This window comes from Mustelus asterias, chromosome 7 (genome assembly GCF_964213995.1).
Source record: "Mustelus asterias chromosome 7, sMusAst1.hap1.1, whole genome shotgun sequence".
In the NCBI taxonomy this organism is placed as follows: domain Eukaryota; kingdom Metazoa; phylum Chordata; class Chondrichthyes; order Carcharhiniformes; family Triakidae; genus Mustelus; species Mustelus asterias.
The window spans coordinates 53,722,049-53,740,098 of NC_135807.1; the positions used below are offsets into that span (position 1 = coordinate 53,722,049).

The 18,050-nt window shown below is 41.1% G+C and overlaps 1 protein-coding gene across 2 annotated transcripts in view; it reads right to left on the bottom strand.

Annotated features, from left to right (window-relative positions):
- smchd1 (structural maintenance of chromosomes flexible hinge domain containing 1) overlaps positions 1-18,050 on the bottom strand; it is a 202,740-nt gene that overhangs the window by 25,849 nt on the left and 158,841 nt on the right. For both annotated transcript variants that reach the window (XM_078216072.1, XM_078216073.1), the window contains exons 34-38: positions 9,637-9,740; positions 6,918-6,979; positions 5,944-6,028; positions 2,810-2,941; positions 450-602 (exon numbers count right to left, since the gene is read on the bottom strand). In XM_078216072.1, coding sequence (XP_078072198.1) covers positions 450-602; positions 2,810-2,941; positions 5,944-6,028; positions 6,918-6,979; positions 9,637-9,740 — 536 coding nt within the window. The remainder of the gene's footprint in view (positions 1-449; positions 603-2,809; positions 2,942-5,943; positions 6,029-6,917; positions 6,980-9,636; positions 9,741-18,050) is intronic.

The window sequence follows — 18,050 nt, forward strand, 5'->3', positions numbered from 1 at the left end:
TAATCCCTGAGAAAAATCACTTTATACTTCCATTCAATCCAAACAACACACTATTCAGTAATTCTGTTTTCTATCCCTTAACCAATTCTTAATCCATGCCAAGACTGTCCTTCCAGTCCTGTGGGCTTTAATTATTCAAACAAGTTTATGTTGTACTTTGACTGTCCAACACCTCTTGAAAGTCCAGATCCATAAGATCAACCTCATCCAACATCTTTGTTACTTCAAAGCATTTAATCAAGGGCAGAATGCACTTGGTTAGAATTAAGAAACAATTGAGCTGCCACAATACCAGTGTATTCCACAGGCCAGCATCTAAGGATAGAGGAACGTATTTGCAGGGAATTTATAGAGAGATGCAAGGACAGTAGATTGGTCAATTGGTAGTACAGATTAAATGCTCCAGTCAGCAGATTATTACAAGAGGAGTTAAACTAAAGTAAACTTACTGAAACAGCAGAGGATCCTTGGTTGAGTTCAAACTCCAGACAACTGAACTTTCCTTGAAATTGAGGAATCTCATCATCATCTTCAGTTGCACTTTTAATAGTAAGCACCAACTTGCCACACATATCCTCTCCAGCTGCATTGTTATATTCATCCTAATTGCAAAGAAACAATATAAAGATTGGATACATTACTTTAGCAAATATCGTGATAAATAAATGACATCTAAATATTTATTCAAGTGAATACAAATGTCTGTAAATGTGAGGTTATCCACTTCAGTAGTTGCAATAGGAATACATTATTATTTGAATGGGTGCAAATTGAGAGAGGTGGATACTCAGCGAGACCTTGGCGTCCCCATGCATAGTCACTGAAAGTAAGCATGCAGGTCCAGCAGGCAGTAAAGGTGGCAAATGTTGGCCTTCAGAGCGAGAAGATTTGAGTATAGGAATAAGGATGTTTTACTGCAATTGTGTAGGGCTTTGGTGAGGCCACACCTGGAGTGTAGTGTGCAGTTTTGGTGTCCTTATCTAAGGAAGAATATCTTTGCTAGAGGGAGTGCAGCAAAGGTTTACCAGGCTGATTCCTGGAATGGCAGGTCTGCCACATGAGGAGAGACTAAGTCAGTTAGAATTATGTTCATTGGTGTCTATTTAATTGTTCCTTGTAGAACAATCCCTCCATCCCAAGTATTAATTTGGGATAGTTTCTTCTCATCTCCCCAGGCCAGACCCCTCATGATTTTAACACCTCTATAAAATTTCCTCTCAATCTCCTCTTCAAGAACAGAACTAGTTTCTGTAATCTATCCACATAACTGAAATCCCTCATTTCTGGAATGATTTTTGTAAATCTTTCCTTCACTCTCTCAAATGCCTTCACATCCTTCTTAAAGTGTAGCACCCACAACTGAATGCAATACTCCAGTTGAGGTCGAACCTGTGTTTATAAAGGTTCACCTTAATTTCCTTGCTTGTGTGCTCTATGCCACCAATCTACCATTATAGGTTCAAATATCTCTGCTGCTTCCCAATCTTCTCCTGCATGCCAACCCACCTAAACAAGCCCCAAACCCTCACCTGGCGTCTTTCCCATCTCCTCTCATATTTCATTATACCACTCCAGCCTCCCCAAAATCCCATCTTTGGGTCTATGCTGGCTGACATAGTAAATAGTTTCTAAGCACTGTCCCTTTTCCTTTCATCATCCCTCACAAAATCCTCAAACTACTTCCATACCTGCAACCTGTTTTTCCTCTTTAAAAACCTTGAATACGTTATCATCTCACAGATTCATGCCCATCATTCCCACAACTCCTCATTCAAATTTCTCCAACACGGGTCCCCTTTCCCTACAGTAGTGAAGCTACAAACTAGACAGAAATTACACTATCTATGATTGTGTGGAACCATTCACTTCGTGACCACTCTATCCTTTAATGGTCAACAACACCATCTCTCTCTAATGCGTTGATGCTGGCCTTGATTTGATTTATTTGTCACATGTTTTGAGATACAGTGAAAAGTATTGTGTCTTGTGCACTATTCAGACAAAACATACCATTCATAGAGTACATAGGGGAGAAGGAAAGGAGCGGGTACAGAGTTCTCTGGGACTGCCCTCACTTGGTATTAATTCTTACCTCCCTGATTACAACCAGGAAATGTTTAACAGTGGCTTCTCTTTTCAATCCACACTATGACAACGTCTCTTCGTTCCCCCCCCCACCCCCCCAAACAATCACTTTTCCTCATGTGTGTTCCTTTGCTTCCTTTCTCTTTACCAATGAAAGGTAGTTTCAAGCTTTAATCACTAAATTGATTAAAAATTAGATATTTAGATTTTAAAATAATCCTCAAAGAATTGCAGTTTACCAGGTATTATTCTCCTGACTTCAATTTAGTAAAAAAACCACACAATACACTCATGTGGATGTTGGATGAAAACAGAATTGTGCTCTGCTGTGACATCCTGTACAAGTAACCTGCTGACAATCACTAAAATAAAAGTAAAACACTGAGGGTGCTGGAAATCTGAACAAAAACAGGAAATGCTAGAAAAACTCAGCAAGTCTGCCAGCAACTGTGGCGAGAGAAACTGAGTTAATGTTTCTCGTCCAGTATGATTCTTTGGAACTGAAAATGATTCATATTGGACTTGAAACATTAACTCTGGTTTCTCTCTTCACAGATGCTGCCTGATCTGCTCAGTTTTTCCAGTATTTGTTTGTTGCTGACAATTACGATTTGGGTTCAGACATTGGGCAAGGTTTTGCAGGAGTGTTGGCATCTGAAGTATAAAGGAGAGAAAATAGGATTACTATTCATATTTAGCACTGTAACAAAAATTTCATCTTTACCATGATCTTCAGACTCAAATTTTTGACCAACGTACGATGGGCGACATTGCGAACATTTGAGACAGTAGGAGTGGCTGGGAGTTCTTCTGGCACAATTTTCACTGGTTCACCTGGTACCACAGAGAAAGTAATCTAGAATTAAGAAAATGGTACAAAAGAGAATCAGAACAGTTGCAGCACAGAGGGTGACTATTCAGCTTGTTACGTTCATGCTAACTCCCCGCAAGAGCAACTCAGCTAGCCGAGCACTCCTACCTTTCCCCTGTAGCCCTGCAATTTTTGTCACCTCAGATAATTATCCAATTCCCTTTTGAAAGTCATGATTGAGTGAGTCACCACCACACACTCGGACAGTGCACTGTAGATCCTAACTACTCACTGCGTAAAAAAGCTTTTCTCATGTCAAATTTGGTTCTTTTGCCAATCACCTTGGTGTTCTCTGGTTTTTGATCCTTCCTGATCAACTTTCCTCCTTCTACTCTGTCTAGATGCCTCATGATTTTGAGCACCTTCATCAATTTCTCAACTCTCACTTTTCTAAAGAGGCAAACAGTCCTAACTACGCCAATCTATGTAAGTGAAGTGCATCATCAATGGAACCATCCTCCTAAATCTTTTCTGCACACTCTTCACACCTTTCCTAGAGCAGGGTGCCCAGAATTGGGCACAATTTTCCAGCTTTGACAGAATAAGTGTTCTATAAAGGTGCATCATAATTTCCTTTTTTTTGTACCCCTATGCCTTGACTTATAAAGTTCAGAATGCCAAGTGCCCTGTTTTATCAATCTATACTACCATCTTTAATGATTTGTACGCATATCCCACCAGGTCCCTCTGCTCCTGCATCACCACGGGAACTGTATTCCTGAAGACATCACCTTGGAGTACACACAGCCTATGTCTTCAAACTTTTTTAAAAAGTCAAACCAGTGTCTCAACGTTCCTCCTTGTGGGAATATATCTCAACTCTTTAAAGGCAACCCATTCTTCATTTAGTTTGCACCCCAATCTTTCATTTCAATTTATCTGGATGAGATTCTCTCACACCCCACTACTGGTCCTTCCACAATTTATTATTTTCACTTTGGATTACTCCCGGTCATTTACCATAGTTAACCAAAACCTATTAAAGCACCCCTAAATGTTTACCTATTTACACTTGATCCACTCGGTGCACCTCATTCCCCAGAACTGATCCAGTAATGGATCTTCCTCATTGGACTGTTAGAATTTCGATAGGAAATTGCATATGGTTTCCCTGTCATGGAAACCAGACTACAACACTGGCATCTACCTGGGAATGTGGAACATTGTTAAGGCTATGTATTGTCAGTAAAAGACATGTCATATTCATAACTTTAAACATGGACTGTGCGCATTTGGAAGCTTCTGGAACTGCCACCATTTATTGAAAAACAGACCCTGAACAACTGTTAAAGTAGCTGCAAAGGGGGACAAGTGACCTTTGCAACATCAACTCAGATTTTTAAGCTTCCGGAAGATTCCAATTGAATCATACTGGATGGGGACTTCCCTCTTGAATGAACATGCCAAGACAGAACATTTTTGTGGACTTTACACTTGCCATTGCTTAAAACTTACTTCAAAGAGTCAATGGATTCCTAGACTCTTTCCCTAGGTTTGCAATGTAACAAAGGAAAGCTGACAACACTAGTTCTCTACGGGTGAAGGACGAGCATCTACTTTCTATTACATACAAATTGTCACTGGTCATGTGACAAACTGGTTCTCTGAACTGAAATCTTTTTAACCCAAAACTCAGAAGAGACCTGGGTATGTCTGCAGAATAACACTGACAAGGCAAAAATAGCAGAAAAGGGCTGTGCCATCTTTGCCTTTTATGAACCCAGAGACTCAAAAGTCTACAGTTTTCAGCCTGATTCCAAAGCTCCAGGTTCACCTATATAGAGATTGGACCTCCTGATACAATAACTGAGTGCCTGACTTCAAGACCTGTTGAACATCCTTCTCTTCATAGTAATCCTGAGATCCAACCCCCAGCCATTTGAACCGACATGAACTACAATTCAAGAGTGGAAAACAGCTTCCTTCTTGACTAGACTCTCAAAGACACATGAATTGTTAAACTCTTTGTTTGGTTTATACTTGTAGAAGTACACTATCTTCTTTAATATTTCTTTTCAGAGTGTGTAGTATCTGACTGGCACTGTGATTAGATCATTTGGGGCGAATGTATGAATAAATGATCTTCGTTCATACCCAGTCTGCTGCTGGTACCTTTAAAATTATCCACATGCTAATGGGGGTTTAGAAACATGCATATATACATTTTAAAAAACAAATCTCAGTAATTATGGATAAAAGGAAAGGGAATTGAGCACTTTAATTTCTCTCCCCTCCTCTGTATGCAGCACTACCCTGATGCAGACTTCATCAGTATCATGTCTCATATCATAAGTGACAAAATGTGAACAGAGTGCGAAAGGTGTGGTAGGTCCAGATCGCTATGTTTGAATGCAACTTTCTCTGACACATGTTTTTGCAGGGTTTTGACTACATGCTGCAGTTCAATATTCTATGATTTTGTTGATTGTTGCTCTGCATTAGACGTACATGTTCAGCATCAAGTGTATTAAAACTTCGAGGTCTTTCAATTTCATTAGCTACACTGTATAAATGTAAATTGTCGTAAGTATAGGTAGACACCTACAGCTTCTGGAGATTTCTCTCGTAAATATGCACAGCTGAGGTGAGATTATGTGTCACTGAATAGAGATAAATTAGATATGCATAACATACATAATAAATGTCATATCTATTATGTGCTGTTCCTTTTCTTTCTCCATTTCTCATCTAATTCCAGTCTTTCATCCTTTTTGCCTTTCCATTATCCCAGGCTGTCATATTTAATAACTTTCCTATTATAGTTTAAAACTCATTCAACTTCCCTTTTGACTATCAATTGATTCTTCCCCGTTTTCCTCCGCTTTCTAAAATACTGAATATCTTGGTATTCAGTTCTGATGAAGAGTTTAACCTGTCAGATGCACAGTGATGTGTATTTCCAAAACTGTTTATTTCACTTTTCATTATTCATTATTTTATATTACACAAATATGAAATATTTAAACAGTTTGCATCACGTATCATACCTGTTCACTATAAAGCACGATCTTGTCTTGTGAATATACAAACTGAACGGTATGTACTCCTGTACGCTCTGGAAGGATTTTATCCCTGAAATGTAAGTGTATGTTACAAATGAAGAGCTTGAACAATTCTGTGACTGTACAAATATCACACTCAGGTAACTTAAACATGAATGTTCATTATGCAATTCTGGAAATTAGCATGGTCTGTGTCTATCAAGAGGCAAATAAAATGGAACGCTTGATTGTTTTAAAAATATGGATCAAGAGAAAGAACTGTGATGTGTTTTTAATTCTCAGATCAGGTTTCTCAGATCAGTAACGGTCCTCCCCTTCTCCCACTCCACCCCCCACTGCCCTAAGTCAGCTCCACAACCTCTCCCAAATAAGTTCATGCTTGTCCTGTAACTTGAACTAATGCATTAGTTGTTGAAAGAATGTGAGATGTGGAATAACAGCATGAAATCACACATTCAAAATTCAATATTACTATCAAGTAGATATTTTAGGACCAAGTTCTAATCACAGGTTAGAACCTTAATTTGTTAAAGACATTGAAAGAGTCAGATAATTAACCCACTACATGTCAACATGCCATTGATATCTTAGACTAGACTCGTATAAACTAGGCTCAGTAACCCCATCGATGTACAAGCCTTTTCGTACAAAACAGAAAATCAAGTTCAGTAGAGTCATTGACCTGTTGATCACTGATGGGGCTTGCTGTGTCACGATAGATATATCGCAAGTTAAATGCTATTTGTTCACACTAATTTGCAACAAAATACAATTCTATAAAAATTCTAAGCCTTGCACCATTTAGATTAAACACAATATAACATTAAAGTTCATCCAAGCATACCGAACGAATGTCCAACACATCTTTTGCTCTTTTACAACATTACCAAAATGCAAGCTGTTGTTCCACACAAAAATGTGCAATTGAGAACTTTAAAAAGAAATTGTGCTGTCAATACCTGAAGTAGAAACATCCCTCTCTGTCACCTTCCCGTCCTTTGTTACAGTTTAGAATTGTGGGCTGAAGAAAAACATGCAGAGGTGGTTAAAATTTTTAAAAGATTTTACATTTATTACATACACAATTATAATATTTCCTTTGTATATGGAATAAATTCAACCTATATGTTTTCCATTCATGTCCAAGAACGGATTCCTGTCTAAAATCTGAAAATCATAATTCATAACTGGATCATAATATAATTTGTATAGGAACCATGGCAAGAGATGGAGACATGAGGAGAATTTGCAAACTCCACACAGACAGTCCCCCCAAGGCCGGAATCAAATCCAGGTCCCTGGTGCTATAAGGCAGCAGTGCTAACCACTGTGTCACTGTGCTGCCCATACTTCAAGTTGCAGAACCCACAGCACTTAAGTATTCCGTTAAAGGTAATCTACATAAAGTTACAAGTTTAAAAATGTACCCATGGAATGGTGGTCTCATGCAGCAAAAATGTGGAAATAAAAAAAGACACTTTTAAAAAGACTTTACATTTATTACATACACAATTATAATTAGACTGTGGCCTTCTACACTATTCCAATGAAGTTCAATACAAGCTTGAGAAACAGCACCTCATCTTTGGATTGGGATAACCTTCCAGTCGACTTCAACAACTTCAGATCATAACCTTCAGCCCATTTTTTCCCCCAGATGGCTGTTTGTTTGTGCCACAAACAGCCGGGGAAGGGGGGGGGGGGGGGGGGGGGGCGGCACTGCATGCACATGTGTAGATGCAGTGTCAGCCTGTGGCTGTTTAAAGTGAAATGCTTTTAAATGAAGCTTTTGTTTCCTGTTGCCAAACTGTGCAGCTTTTGGCAAAATGATGCATTATAACCATCTCCTTTCCAGCATATTTTGGAGCTTTATTTCCCATGGATTTATTTAAGCAAGGGTTTGTAGACGAGTAATTTAGACTCAAAATGTTAACTGTCTCTCTCCACAGATGTTGCCTGACCTGAGATTATCCAGCATTTTCTGTTTTTATTTGAGATATCCAGCATCTGCACTAATTAAATAAATCAATACTGATTTTCAAATAGTTATTCCAGTTGTGAATGGTAGATACATGGGAGGGGAGTGAGTGTAGATATTTGTTCCCCAATAGTATGTTAAAAATTTAGGAAAAATAAAAATTTTCCAAAATATTTAAGAAAAAAATAATTGCCCAATGGTCATGGGTCTAAGAATGCTACTATCCAACAAATGAGGTAGCCTCCAGTGTGGAATATGGCGGATGTCTGATGTTTTTAAAGAGTAATATTCATGGTAGAATGATGTCAGTTTAGGACTTGTAGCCAAATTTGAAGTTTTATCCAGTGAAGCTGAGATGGTTTCAACTTCAGTTGAACTAGGTTGATGCAGTGAGACTGGAGTCAGCATTCCTTGAGTTGGAGATGGCTCACTAGAAGTGGTGAACTGATCAGGTTCTTCCATGAGAGGTGTATCCTTAGATATAGCTTGACTTGGTAACAGTTGGTCAACTTGTCTCCGCCAGATGAGATAATTTGTCATTTGGACTATGCAATCAGAGCAGGAACCCATTTAGCTCCAGTAGCATAATGACAACCAAGAAAATCTTGTCCCAAACAAAACATTCTTGGCTTTGATCTTTGTGCTCTTCTCTCCACTTGGTTGTGCTGTTGGTTTCAGAAGATCAATCCCACAATGCATTGGCTTGCAAAGTACAGCAAGCCAGACAAAACATACAATACCTAACAGCATTGGTCTGTGGATTCTGAAACTTCCACAGTCTCGAAAGACAAAAGGGCACATTTCAGGTAAAAGGTGTTACTATCCATCTCCTGAAACCATCCAAAAAGGTATTTCTCGACTTGAATGGGTTGTTCAGAAACAAATACAGTGATTGTCTCAAATCCCTAGGGTGAATGTCTGGAAACAATAAGCCAGGTTGTGGTAATCAATGCAAGCCCAACATCATATTTAGAAGGGAATGGTGAGAAACCACATGGCAAGGCAGTCATGCTGGTCTCCCAATTTATTATTTAAGTGTTGTCTCTAAAAAGACATGTCTCAACATCTGCAGCAGAAAAGGTAGTAACACCTATGCCTCAAAAACTGGAGACAGTAATAGTGTAAGGTCTCCAAAGTTTGTTCCTTCTCAAGTCCACCAATACAGCAAACCAACCTCCTGGTAACAAGTCTACAAGTAACTAAATTTATGACTTGCAGGAAGTCCAACTTTTCAAGAGAATCCTGCAATGACTGTCATTTGAGTTCGGAATCTGAATTCACTTAATTACACTTCAGGAGCAAAAGATTTCTCCTTCACCAGGCCTGCAACCTGCTTTTCCCAAGACAAGCTAATCATGCGAATTAAGAACAATGGTTTTGTTAATAACTTGTAATAATGCACTATTCTCCTTAACACGAGTGTGTGCGCACGTGCATGATGTGGTTTGTGAGAGTGGATATGTGAGTGCCGTAGTGCTAGATTTTCAAGGTAAACGCATGAATAAATAATCTTAATTTAAACTGATGAAAACCTTGCTACTGGTTATTCGATTTGTCCACACAGTCAAGGGCTAAGAAAGACACATTTCTTCCTTTTCAAACACATACTGATTATTAACTTCAAGGGAAGTAATACGGGTTTCATCTCTCTCCTATCCCAATCTGTTACAATTGCATCAATAGGTATTCATTTAACTCACATTGGATGACGGTCGCTGACCTCTCCAGATTCTCATGGTAAGATCATTTGGTTTGATATTCTTCATGGCATTGCCGTCTTCCGAAATAACACTAATTATAAACTCTAGAAGAGAATTGTTTAAAAAATATTAATGTGTTCACATTAGATAATTTTCTTCACATATCTGGGTTAGGTTATGCAAACCCCCTTATCACACTAGGTTATTTTCAAGCACAATAATGATCCTCAAGCACACTGGAAAAAAAAGAAATGTGGCATCAATAATTTGTACTTGCTTGGTTTGCGGAATTTAACTGTGTATCATGAATTGTATTTTACTCCAAATGTCTTCTATTTCCTTTTCTGTGTAACTACATTCACAGTTCCATTCAATACAAAAACCAAATCTGTGTTCTCTATTCAAACACTATACCATAAATAGTCAGAGCCAGAATGTATCTGTGAATTATATCTACTCAATTTCTGGGACAGGATATTTAAAAGCTAGCCACAAGAAGAATAACTATATTTAGCAAGTAATGGAATATAATAATCAAATTTGGCAAGTTGCACAGAACACCCATCTTTTGAATAATGAAAAGAACTTGCAGTTAAATAGTGCCTCGTGTGTGTGCCCAAGACATCCCAAAGCAATCTGCAGACAAATTGTTTTTCAAAAGCAGTCACTGCAGTTCTATAGTTCAATGACTAGACAGACTTAGAACTAATCTTCGCCAAAACCAGAAAGGTACAACTCGGAAGTTAGGCCACCATTAAATTATAATAGCAGAACAGGAATTGTCTGCACTGAAACCAGACCCTTCATTTTCTCAACCCTTGCTATGCATTTACAAAATCATTCAACCTTCCCTTCTTTGATCCTGAAAAATCTGTATTTAGCAAATGATCTCAGCTTTATCCTTTTATGCTTCCATCTCAATGAATTTCAAGCTCAGTACAGTACTGAGCTCTTTTCCTGTCGCTTTTGCTTCCCAGCCTACACCTTTGGCCAGGAGTCATTCCCTTGCAATCCCTTTTACCCATCTCCAAGATTCTCCTTCCACCTTGATTCCTCCCTCTAGCCTCCAATCCTTTCTTGGTCTTTTCATCAAAAACTGCAGGCATGATATTGGTCATCTCAATTTCTCTGCTGTCCTCACTCTTACATGTCTCTCTTTGAACTTGCTGCACTCGATTTTCTCAGGTCCAACCCTAAACATTGCCATCAAATCTGCTGATAAGGATGGTGCTGTTATTCTCTATTGAACTGACCTCTATCTAAGCAAAGGCCACATGCAAATGTTTTGACACTTCCTCCTAAACTCTTTGTACCATAAGCCCAACAGTGAACATCAGGCCATTGTTTCCAAGACCGATCTCCTCTGCAAATCTTCCCTTCACTGCTTCCAACCCCATAGTCCCCTAACCTCAAACAGCCTCCGTCCTAAAATTCATAAACAGGACCGCCCTCATGGATTTATCATTGCAGTTTGTTCCTGCCCTACTATACTGATTTTTCATCGAGACCTTGTTTTCTCCCCTTGTCCAGTCTCTTCCCATCCACATCCATGAATCTTCGAATGTGCTTTGTCACTTTAACAGGTTCCAATTTCCTAGCCCTTACAATCTTCTCTTCAACAAGGACATGCAATTCTTCTACACTTTTATCCCCCATCAGGATGATTTTGAGGCATGTGAAAAGAGGCCCAACCAGTCTCTCTCTCTATCATCTACCTCCCCCCCCCCCCCCCCCCCAACCTCTGGCTGCACTTGTTCTCATATGAACAACATCTCACATTTGGCACAAGTTTGGAAGGCCAAAGGGCCTATCCTTGTGCTGTACTTTTCTTTGTTCGCAACTCATTTCTTCCAAATAAGAAGTGTTGCGATGGTTATCCAGATGGGTCCTGCCTTTGTTTCAGTCTCTTGCTATGATTGAATGGCAGAGTAGACTCGATGAGCCGAATGGCCTAATTCTGCTCCTATATCTTATGGTCTCACTCAGGCCCCCTTCCTTAGCTCTTTTTCCAGTACATGATGAATATATTGGCGCTGTCTCCAGTTCTCAGCCTGAACTGGAAAACTTAACTTTAGACCCATATCTCTCCTTCACCGTGCCTATCTCACACTTCCCTTCGCTGTCTCAACTTCTTGACTTTTTGGATTTGATTTATTGTCACGTATATTGATACACAGTGAAAAGTATTCTTCTCACACACTATACAGGCAAAGCAAACCGTACACAGAGAAGGAAAGGAGAGAGTGGAGAATAGTATTAGTCATAGCTAGGGTGCAGAGAAAGATCAACTTAATGACTTTTCTGCCCCCATTTCTGTGGATACGCTATCGATAAATATTCACTAAACAATGACACCCAAGCCCAATGACCTCATCTGTACTCTAATCTAATGATTAGAATGCTCTACCACTCTGTTCTTTTTGAATTTTTTGTATTTTGCTTGGAATGACTGATTGCAAAACGTGCCTCAGTTTCATTCTTTCTGGGACAAAACTTGATTTTTAAATAAATAAACCTTTAAGAAAGAAAAAGACACTGCCTCGCACCCTACTTCCAGTAAGGACACTATGCCATTCAGTTTTCCCAGTTTCTCCAGCTGTTCTGATGACGCAGAAACCAGTGCTTCAATACATCTTTTTCAACTGAGGATTCACCTCACCATCTCTCACCCCTCCCACCTCGACTAGCGATTGTATTCTCCTTCTCACATCCCCCTTCACATCCTGTCCATTACCCAGTTCACCCCCACCTCTCCTTCCCTTGCAAGCACAGGAGATGCAGCACCTATCCTTTCACCTCCTCACCATCCAAGATCCAAAACACTCCACCCAGACGAAACAGCAATTTACATGCATTTCTTTCAATTTAGTATACTTCATATGCTGCTCACAATTTGGTCTGCTCTAATTGGGGGATTGCTTTGCAAAACACCTTGGATCAGTCCAGAAACATGACATTGAGCTTCTGGCTGCTTGTCATTTCAATACTCCATCTCTCCGCTCTCAGCCTCCTATAATGCTCCAATGACGCTCAATGCAAGCTTGAGACCAAGCTTGATTGATCTTTGCAGCCTTTGAGACTCACCGCAATAAACAATTTTAGGCTGTAATCTCTGTCACTCTTTGTCTTTCAGTCTTGCATTCATTTTTCTCCTGTTTTTGTTTTGGGTGACAGTTTTTCAGCACTCTTCCATTTATTTCTATTTCAGACATATTTTGTTTCTTTGCAATTACCAAATTGTTAAAGGACCTTGCACCATGAACCCTTTCATCAATTTAGTGTCTCCTGCCCTATTAAAGACCTCCCTTTCAGCTCTTTTTCCAACTCCCACCTCCCCACACTTTCACTTCCTCAACCTAATGACATTTTTAACTTTTCTAGATGTGAGGAAAGGTCATCAACTTGATGCATTAACTCTGTTTCTCTCCCCAGACACTGACTGATCTGCTGAGCATATTAGTATTTAACTTCAGATTTCCAGCATCTGTTATAGTTAGTTTTTGTACTGTAAGTCACAGAGGTTTACAGCATGAAAACAGGCCCTTCGGCCCAACTTGTCCATGCTACCCAGTTTTTAACCACTAAATTAGCCCAAATTGCCCGCATGTGGCCCATATTCCTCTATGCCAGGGGTCTCCAAACTACGGCCCGTGGGCCACATCCGGCCTAGATAGAACTGATTTTTTTCTTTGGCCTGCGAAGAATATACGACGTGTAGAATATACGATGTGGCCCTTGTACTGAAGAGTTTGGAGACCGCTGCTCTATGCCAATCTTATCCTTGTAATTGTCAAAATCCCTTTTAAAAGACAAAATTGTACACGCCTCTACTACTACCTCTGGCAGCTCGCTCCAGACACTCACCATCCTGTGTGTGGAAAAATTGCCCCTTTAGACCCTTTTGTATCTCTCCCCTCTCACCTTAACTTAGTTTTAGTCTCCCCTACCTTTGGGAAAAGATGTTGACTATTTACCTCATCTATGTCCCTCATTATTTTATAGACCTCTATAGATCACCCCTAAGCCTCCTACATTCCAGGGAAAAAAGTCTCAGTCCATCCAGCCTCTCCTTATAACCTAAACCATCAAGTCCCAGTAGCATCCTTGTAAATCTTTTCTTCACAGTTTCTAGTTTAATAATATCCTTTCTATAATAGGGTGACCAGAACTGTACGCAGTATTCCAAGTGTGGCCTTACTAATGTCTTGTACAACTTCAACAAAATGTCCCAACTCCTGTATTCAATGTTCTGACCAATGAAACCAAGCATGCAGAATGCCTTCTTCACCACCCTGTCCACCTGTGACTCCACTTTCAAGGAACTATGAATGTGTACTCCTAGGTCTCTTTCTTCTATAACTGCCCCCAATGCCTACCATTAACTGAGTAGGTCCTGCCCTAATTCGATCCACCAAAATGCATCACCTCACATTTATCTAAATTAAACTCCATCTGCCATTCATCGGCCCATGGCCCAATTGATTAAGATCCCATTGCAATCCTAGATAACCTTCTTTGCTGTCCACTACACCACCAATTTTGTTGTCATCTGTAAACTTACTAATCATGCCCCATAAATTCATTCATATCATTAATAAAATTGAGAAATAACAGTGGACCCAGCACCGATCCCTGAGGCACACCGCTGTTCACAGGCCTCCAGTTTGAAAAACAACCCTCTACAACTACCCTTTGGCTTTTGTCGTCAAGCCAATTTTGTATCCAATTGGTTACCTCATGCTGGATCCTGAGAGATTTAACCTTATGCAACAACCTATGTGGTACCTTGCCAAAGGCCTTGCTAAAGTCCATGCAGACAACGTCAACTGCACTGCCCTCATCTACCTTCTTGGTTACCCCTTCAAAGAACGCAATCAAATTCGAGAGATGTGATTTTCTATTCACAAAGCCATGCTGCCTGTCCCTAATCAGTTCTTGTCGCTCTAAATGCCTGAAGATCCAGTCTCTCAGAATACTTTCTAACAATTTACCCACTACAGATATTAGGCTCACTGGTCTGTAGTTCCCAGGCTTTTCCCTGCAGCCCTTCTTCAACAAAGGCACAACATTTGCTACCGTCTAATCTTCAGGCACCTCACCTGCAGCTGTCAATGATTCAAATATCTCTGCTAGAGGACCCGCAATTTTCTCCCTTGCCTCCCACAATGTTTTGGGATACATTTCATCAGGTCCCGGGGATTTATCTACCTTGATGTACTTGAAGACTTCCAGCACCTTTGTAATATATACACTCAAGACATCACTATTTATTTCCCCAAATTTCCTAACATCCATGCCTTTTTCAACAGTAAATACCAATGAGAAATATTCATTTATGATCTCACCCATCTCTTGTGGATCCGCATATAGATGACCTTGGTGATCCTTAAGAGGCCCTATTCTTTCCCTAGTTACTCTTTTGGCCTTTATGTATTTGTAGAAGTTCTTTGGATTCTTCTTTGCCTTATCTGCCAAAGCAAACTCCATGCCCTCTTTTTGTCTTCCTGATTTCTCTCTTAATTCTACTCCGACAACCTCTATACTCTTCAAGGAAGCCACTTGATCCCAGCTGCCCATGCACGTCATATGCCTCAAAGAACAAAGAACAGTACAGCACAGGAAACAGGCCCTTCGGCCCTCCAAGCCTGTGCCGCTCCTTGGTCCAACTAGACCAATCGTTTGTATCCCTCCATTCCCAGGCTGCTCATGTGACTATCCAGGTAAGTCTTAAACGATGTCAGCGTGCCTGCCTCCACCACCTTACTTGGCAGCGCATTCCAGGCCCCCACCACCCTCTGTGTAAAAAACGTCCCTCTGATATCTGAGTTATACTTCGCCCCTCTCAGCTTGAGCCCGTGACCCCTCGTGATCGTCACCTCCGACCTGGGAAAAAGCTTCCCACTGTTCACCCTATCTATACCCTTCATAATCTTGTACACCTCTATTAGATCTCCCCTCATTCTCCGTCTTTCCAAGGAGAACAACCCCAGTCTACCCAATCTCTCCTCATAGCTAAGACCCTCCATACCAGGCAACATCCTGGTAAACCTTCTCTGCACTCTCTCCAATGCCTCCACGTCCTTCTGGTAGTGCGGCGACCAGAACTGGACGCAGTACTCCAAATGTGGCCTAACCAGCGTTCTATACAGCTGCATCATCAGACTCCAGCTTTTATACTCTATACCCCGTCCTATAAAGGCAAGCATACCATTTGCCTTCTTCACCACCTTCTCCACCTGTGTTGCCACCTTCAAGGATTTGTGGACTTGCACACCTAGGTCCCTCTGTGTTTCTATACTCCTGATGACTCTGCCATTTATTGTATAACTCCTCCCTACATTATTTCTTCCAAAATGCATCACTTCGCATTTATCCGGATTAAACTCCATCTGCCACCTCTCCGCTCAATTTTCCAGCCTATCTATATCCTGCTGTATTGCCCGACAATGCTCTTCGCTATCCGCAATTCCAGCCATCTTCGTGTCATCCGCAAACTTGCTGATTACACCAGTTACACCTTCTTCCAAATCATTATATATCACAAATAGCAGAGGTCCCAGTACAGAGCCCTGCGGAACACCACTGGTCACAGACCTCCAGCCGGAAAAAGACCCTTCGACCACTACCCTCTGTCTCCTATGGCCAAGCCAGTTCTCCACCCATCTAGCCACTTCTCCTTGTATCCCATGAGCCTTAACCTTCTTAACCAACCTGCCATGTGGGACTTTGTCAAATGCCTTATTGAAATCCTCCTCGTCCTTTTTGACCAGGGCCTCAATGTCCCGAGTCATCCAAGGTTCCCTACTTCTACCAGCCTTGCCCTTCACTCTAAAAGGAATGTGCTTACACTGAACCCTGGTTAACACACTTTTGAAAGCCTCCCACTTACCAGATGTCCCTTTGCCTTCCCACAGACTCCCCCAGTCAACTTCTGAAAGTTCCTGTCTAATTCCATCAAAATTGGCCTTAGCCTAATTTAGAATTTTAACTTTTGGGCCAGGCCTACCGTTCTCCATAGCTATCTTAAAACTAATGGGATTATGGTCACTGGTCCCAAAGTGATCCCTCACTAACATTTGTCACCTGCCCTTCCTTATTTTCCAAGAGGAGGTCAAGTTTTGCCCCCTCTCTAGTCCGGCCATCCACATACTAAATAAGAAATTCCTCCTGAATACACAACAAATTTCTCTCCATCCAAAACCCCTAATAATATGGTTGGCCCAGTCAATGTTGGGAAAGTTAAAATCCCCTACTATTACAACCCTATTTTTCTTGGAGCTATCTGTAATCTCCTTACCTATTTGCTCCTCAATTTCCCACTGACTATTTTATTTGGGGCCTGTAGTACAATCCTATTAAAATGATCTCTCCCTTCTTATTTCTCAGTTCTATCCTTTTAGATTTAGTGGGCAAATCCTTGGATATATCACTTCTCAGTACTGCCGTGATGTTCTCCCTAATCAAAAATGCAACTCCCCTCCTCTCTTACCTCCTGCTCTATCTTTCCTTTAGCATCTGTACCCTGGAACATTGAGCTGCCAGTCCTGTCCCTCCCTTAGCCATGTTTCAGTAATAGCCATGTACTCATCCATGCCCTGAGCTCATCTGCCTTGCCCATAAGGCCTCTTGCATTGAAATAAATGCAGTTTGATCTAGACTTCATAGAACATAGAAAGCCACAGCACAAACAGGCCCTTCGGCCCACAAGTTGCGCCGATCACATCCCCACCTCTAGGCCTATCTATAGCCCTCAATCCCATTAAATCCCATGTACTCATCCAGAAGTCTCTTAAAAGACCCCAACGAGTTTGCCTCCACCACCACCGACGTCAGCCGATTCCACTCACCCACCACCCTCCGAGTGAAAAACTTACCCCTGACATCTCCTCTGTACCTACCCCCCAGCACCTTAAACCTGTGTCCTCTCGTAGCAACCATTTCAGCCCTTGGAAATAGCCTCTGAGAGTCTACCCTATCCAGACCTCTCAACATCTTGTAAACCTCTATCAGGTCACCTCTCATCCTTCGTCTCTCCAGGGAGAAGAGACCAAGCTCCCTCAACCTATCCTCATAAGGCATGCCCCCCAATCCAGGCAACATCCTTGTAAATCTCCTCTGCACCCTTTCAATGGCTTCAACATCTTTCCTGTAATGAGGTGACCAGAACTGCGCGCAGTACTCCAAGTGGGGTCTAACCAGGGTCCTATAAAGCTGCAGCATTATCTCCCGACTCCTAAACTCAATCCCTCGATTAATGAAGGCCAGTACGCCGTACGCCTTCTTGACCGCATCCTCCACCTGCGAGGCCGATTTAAGAGTCCTATGGACCCGGACCCCAAGGTCCTTCTGATCCTCTACACTGCTAAGAATGGTACCCTTCATATTATACTGCTGCTTCATCCCATTGGATCTGC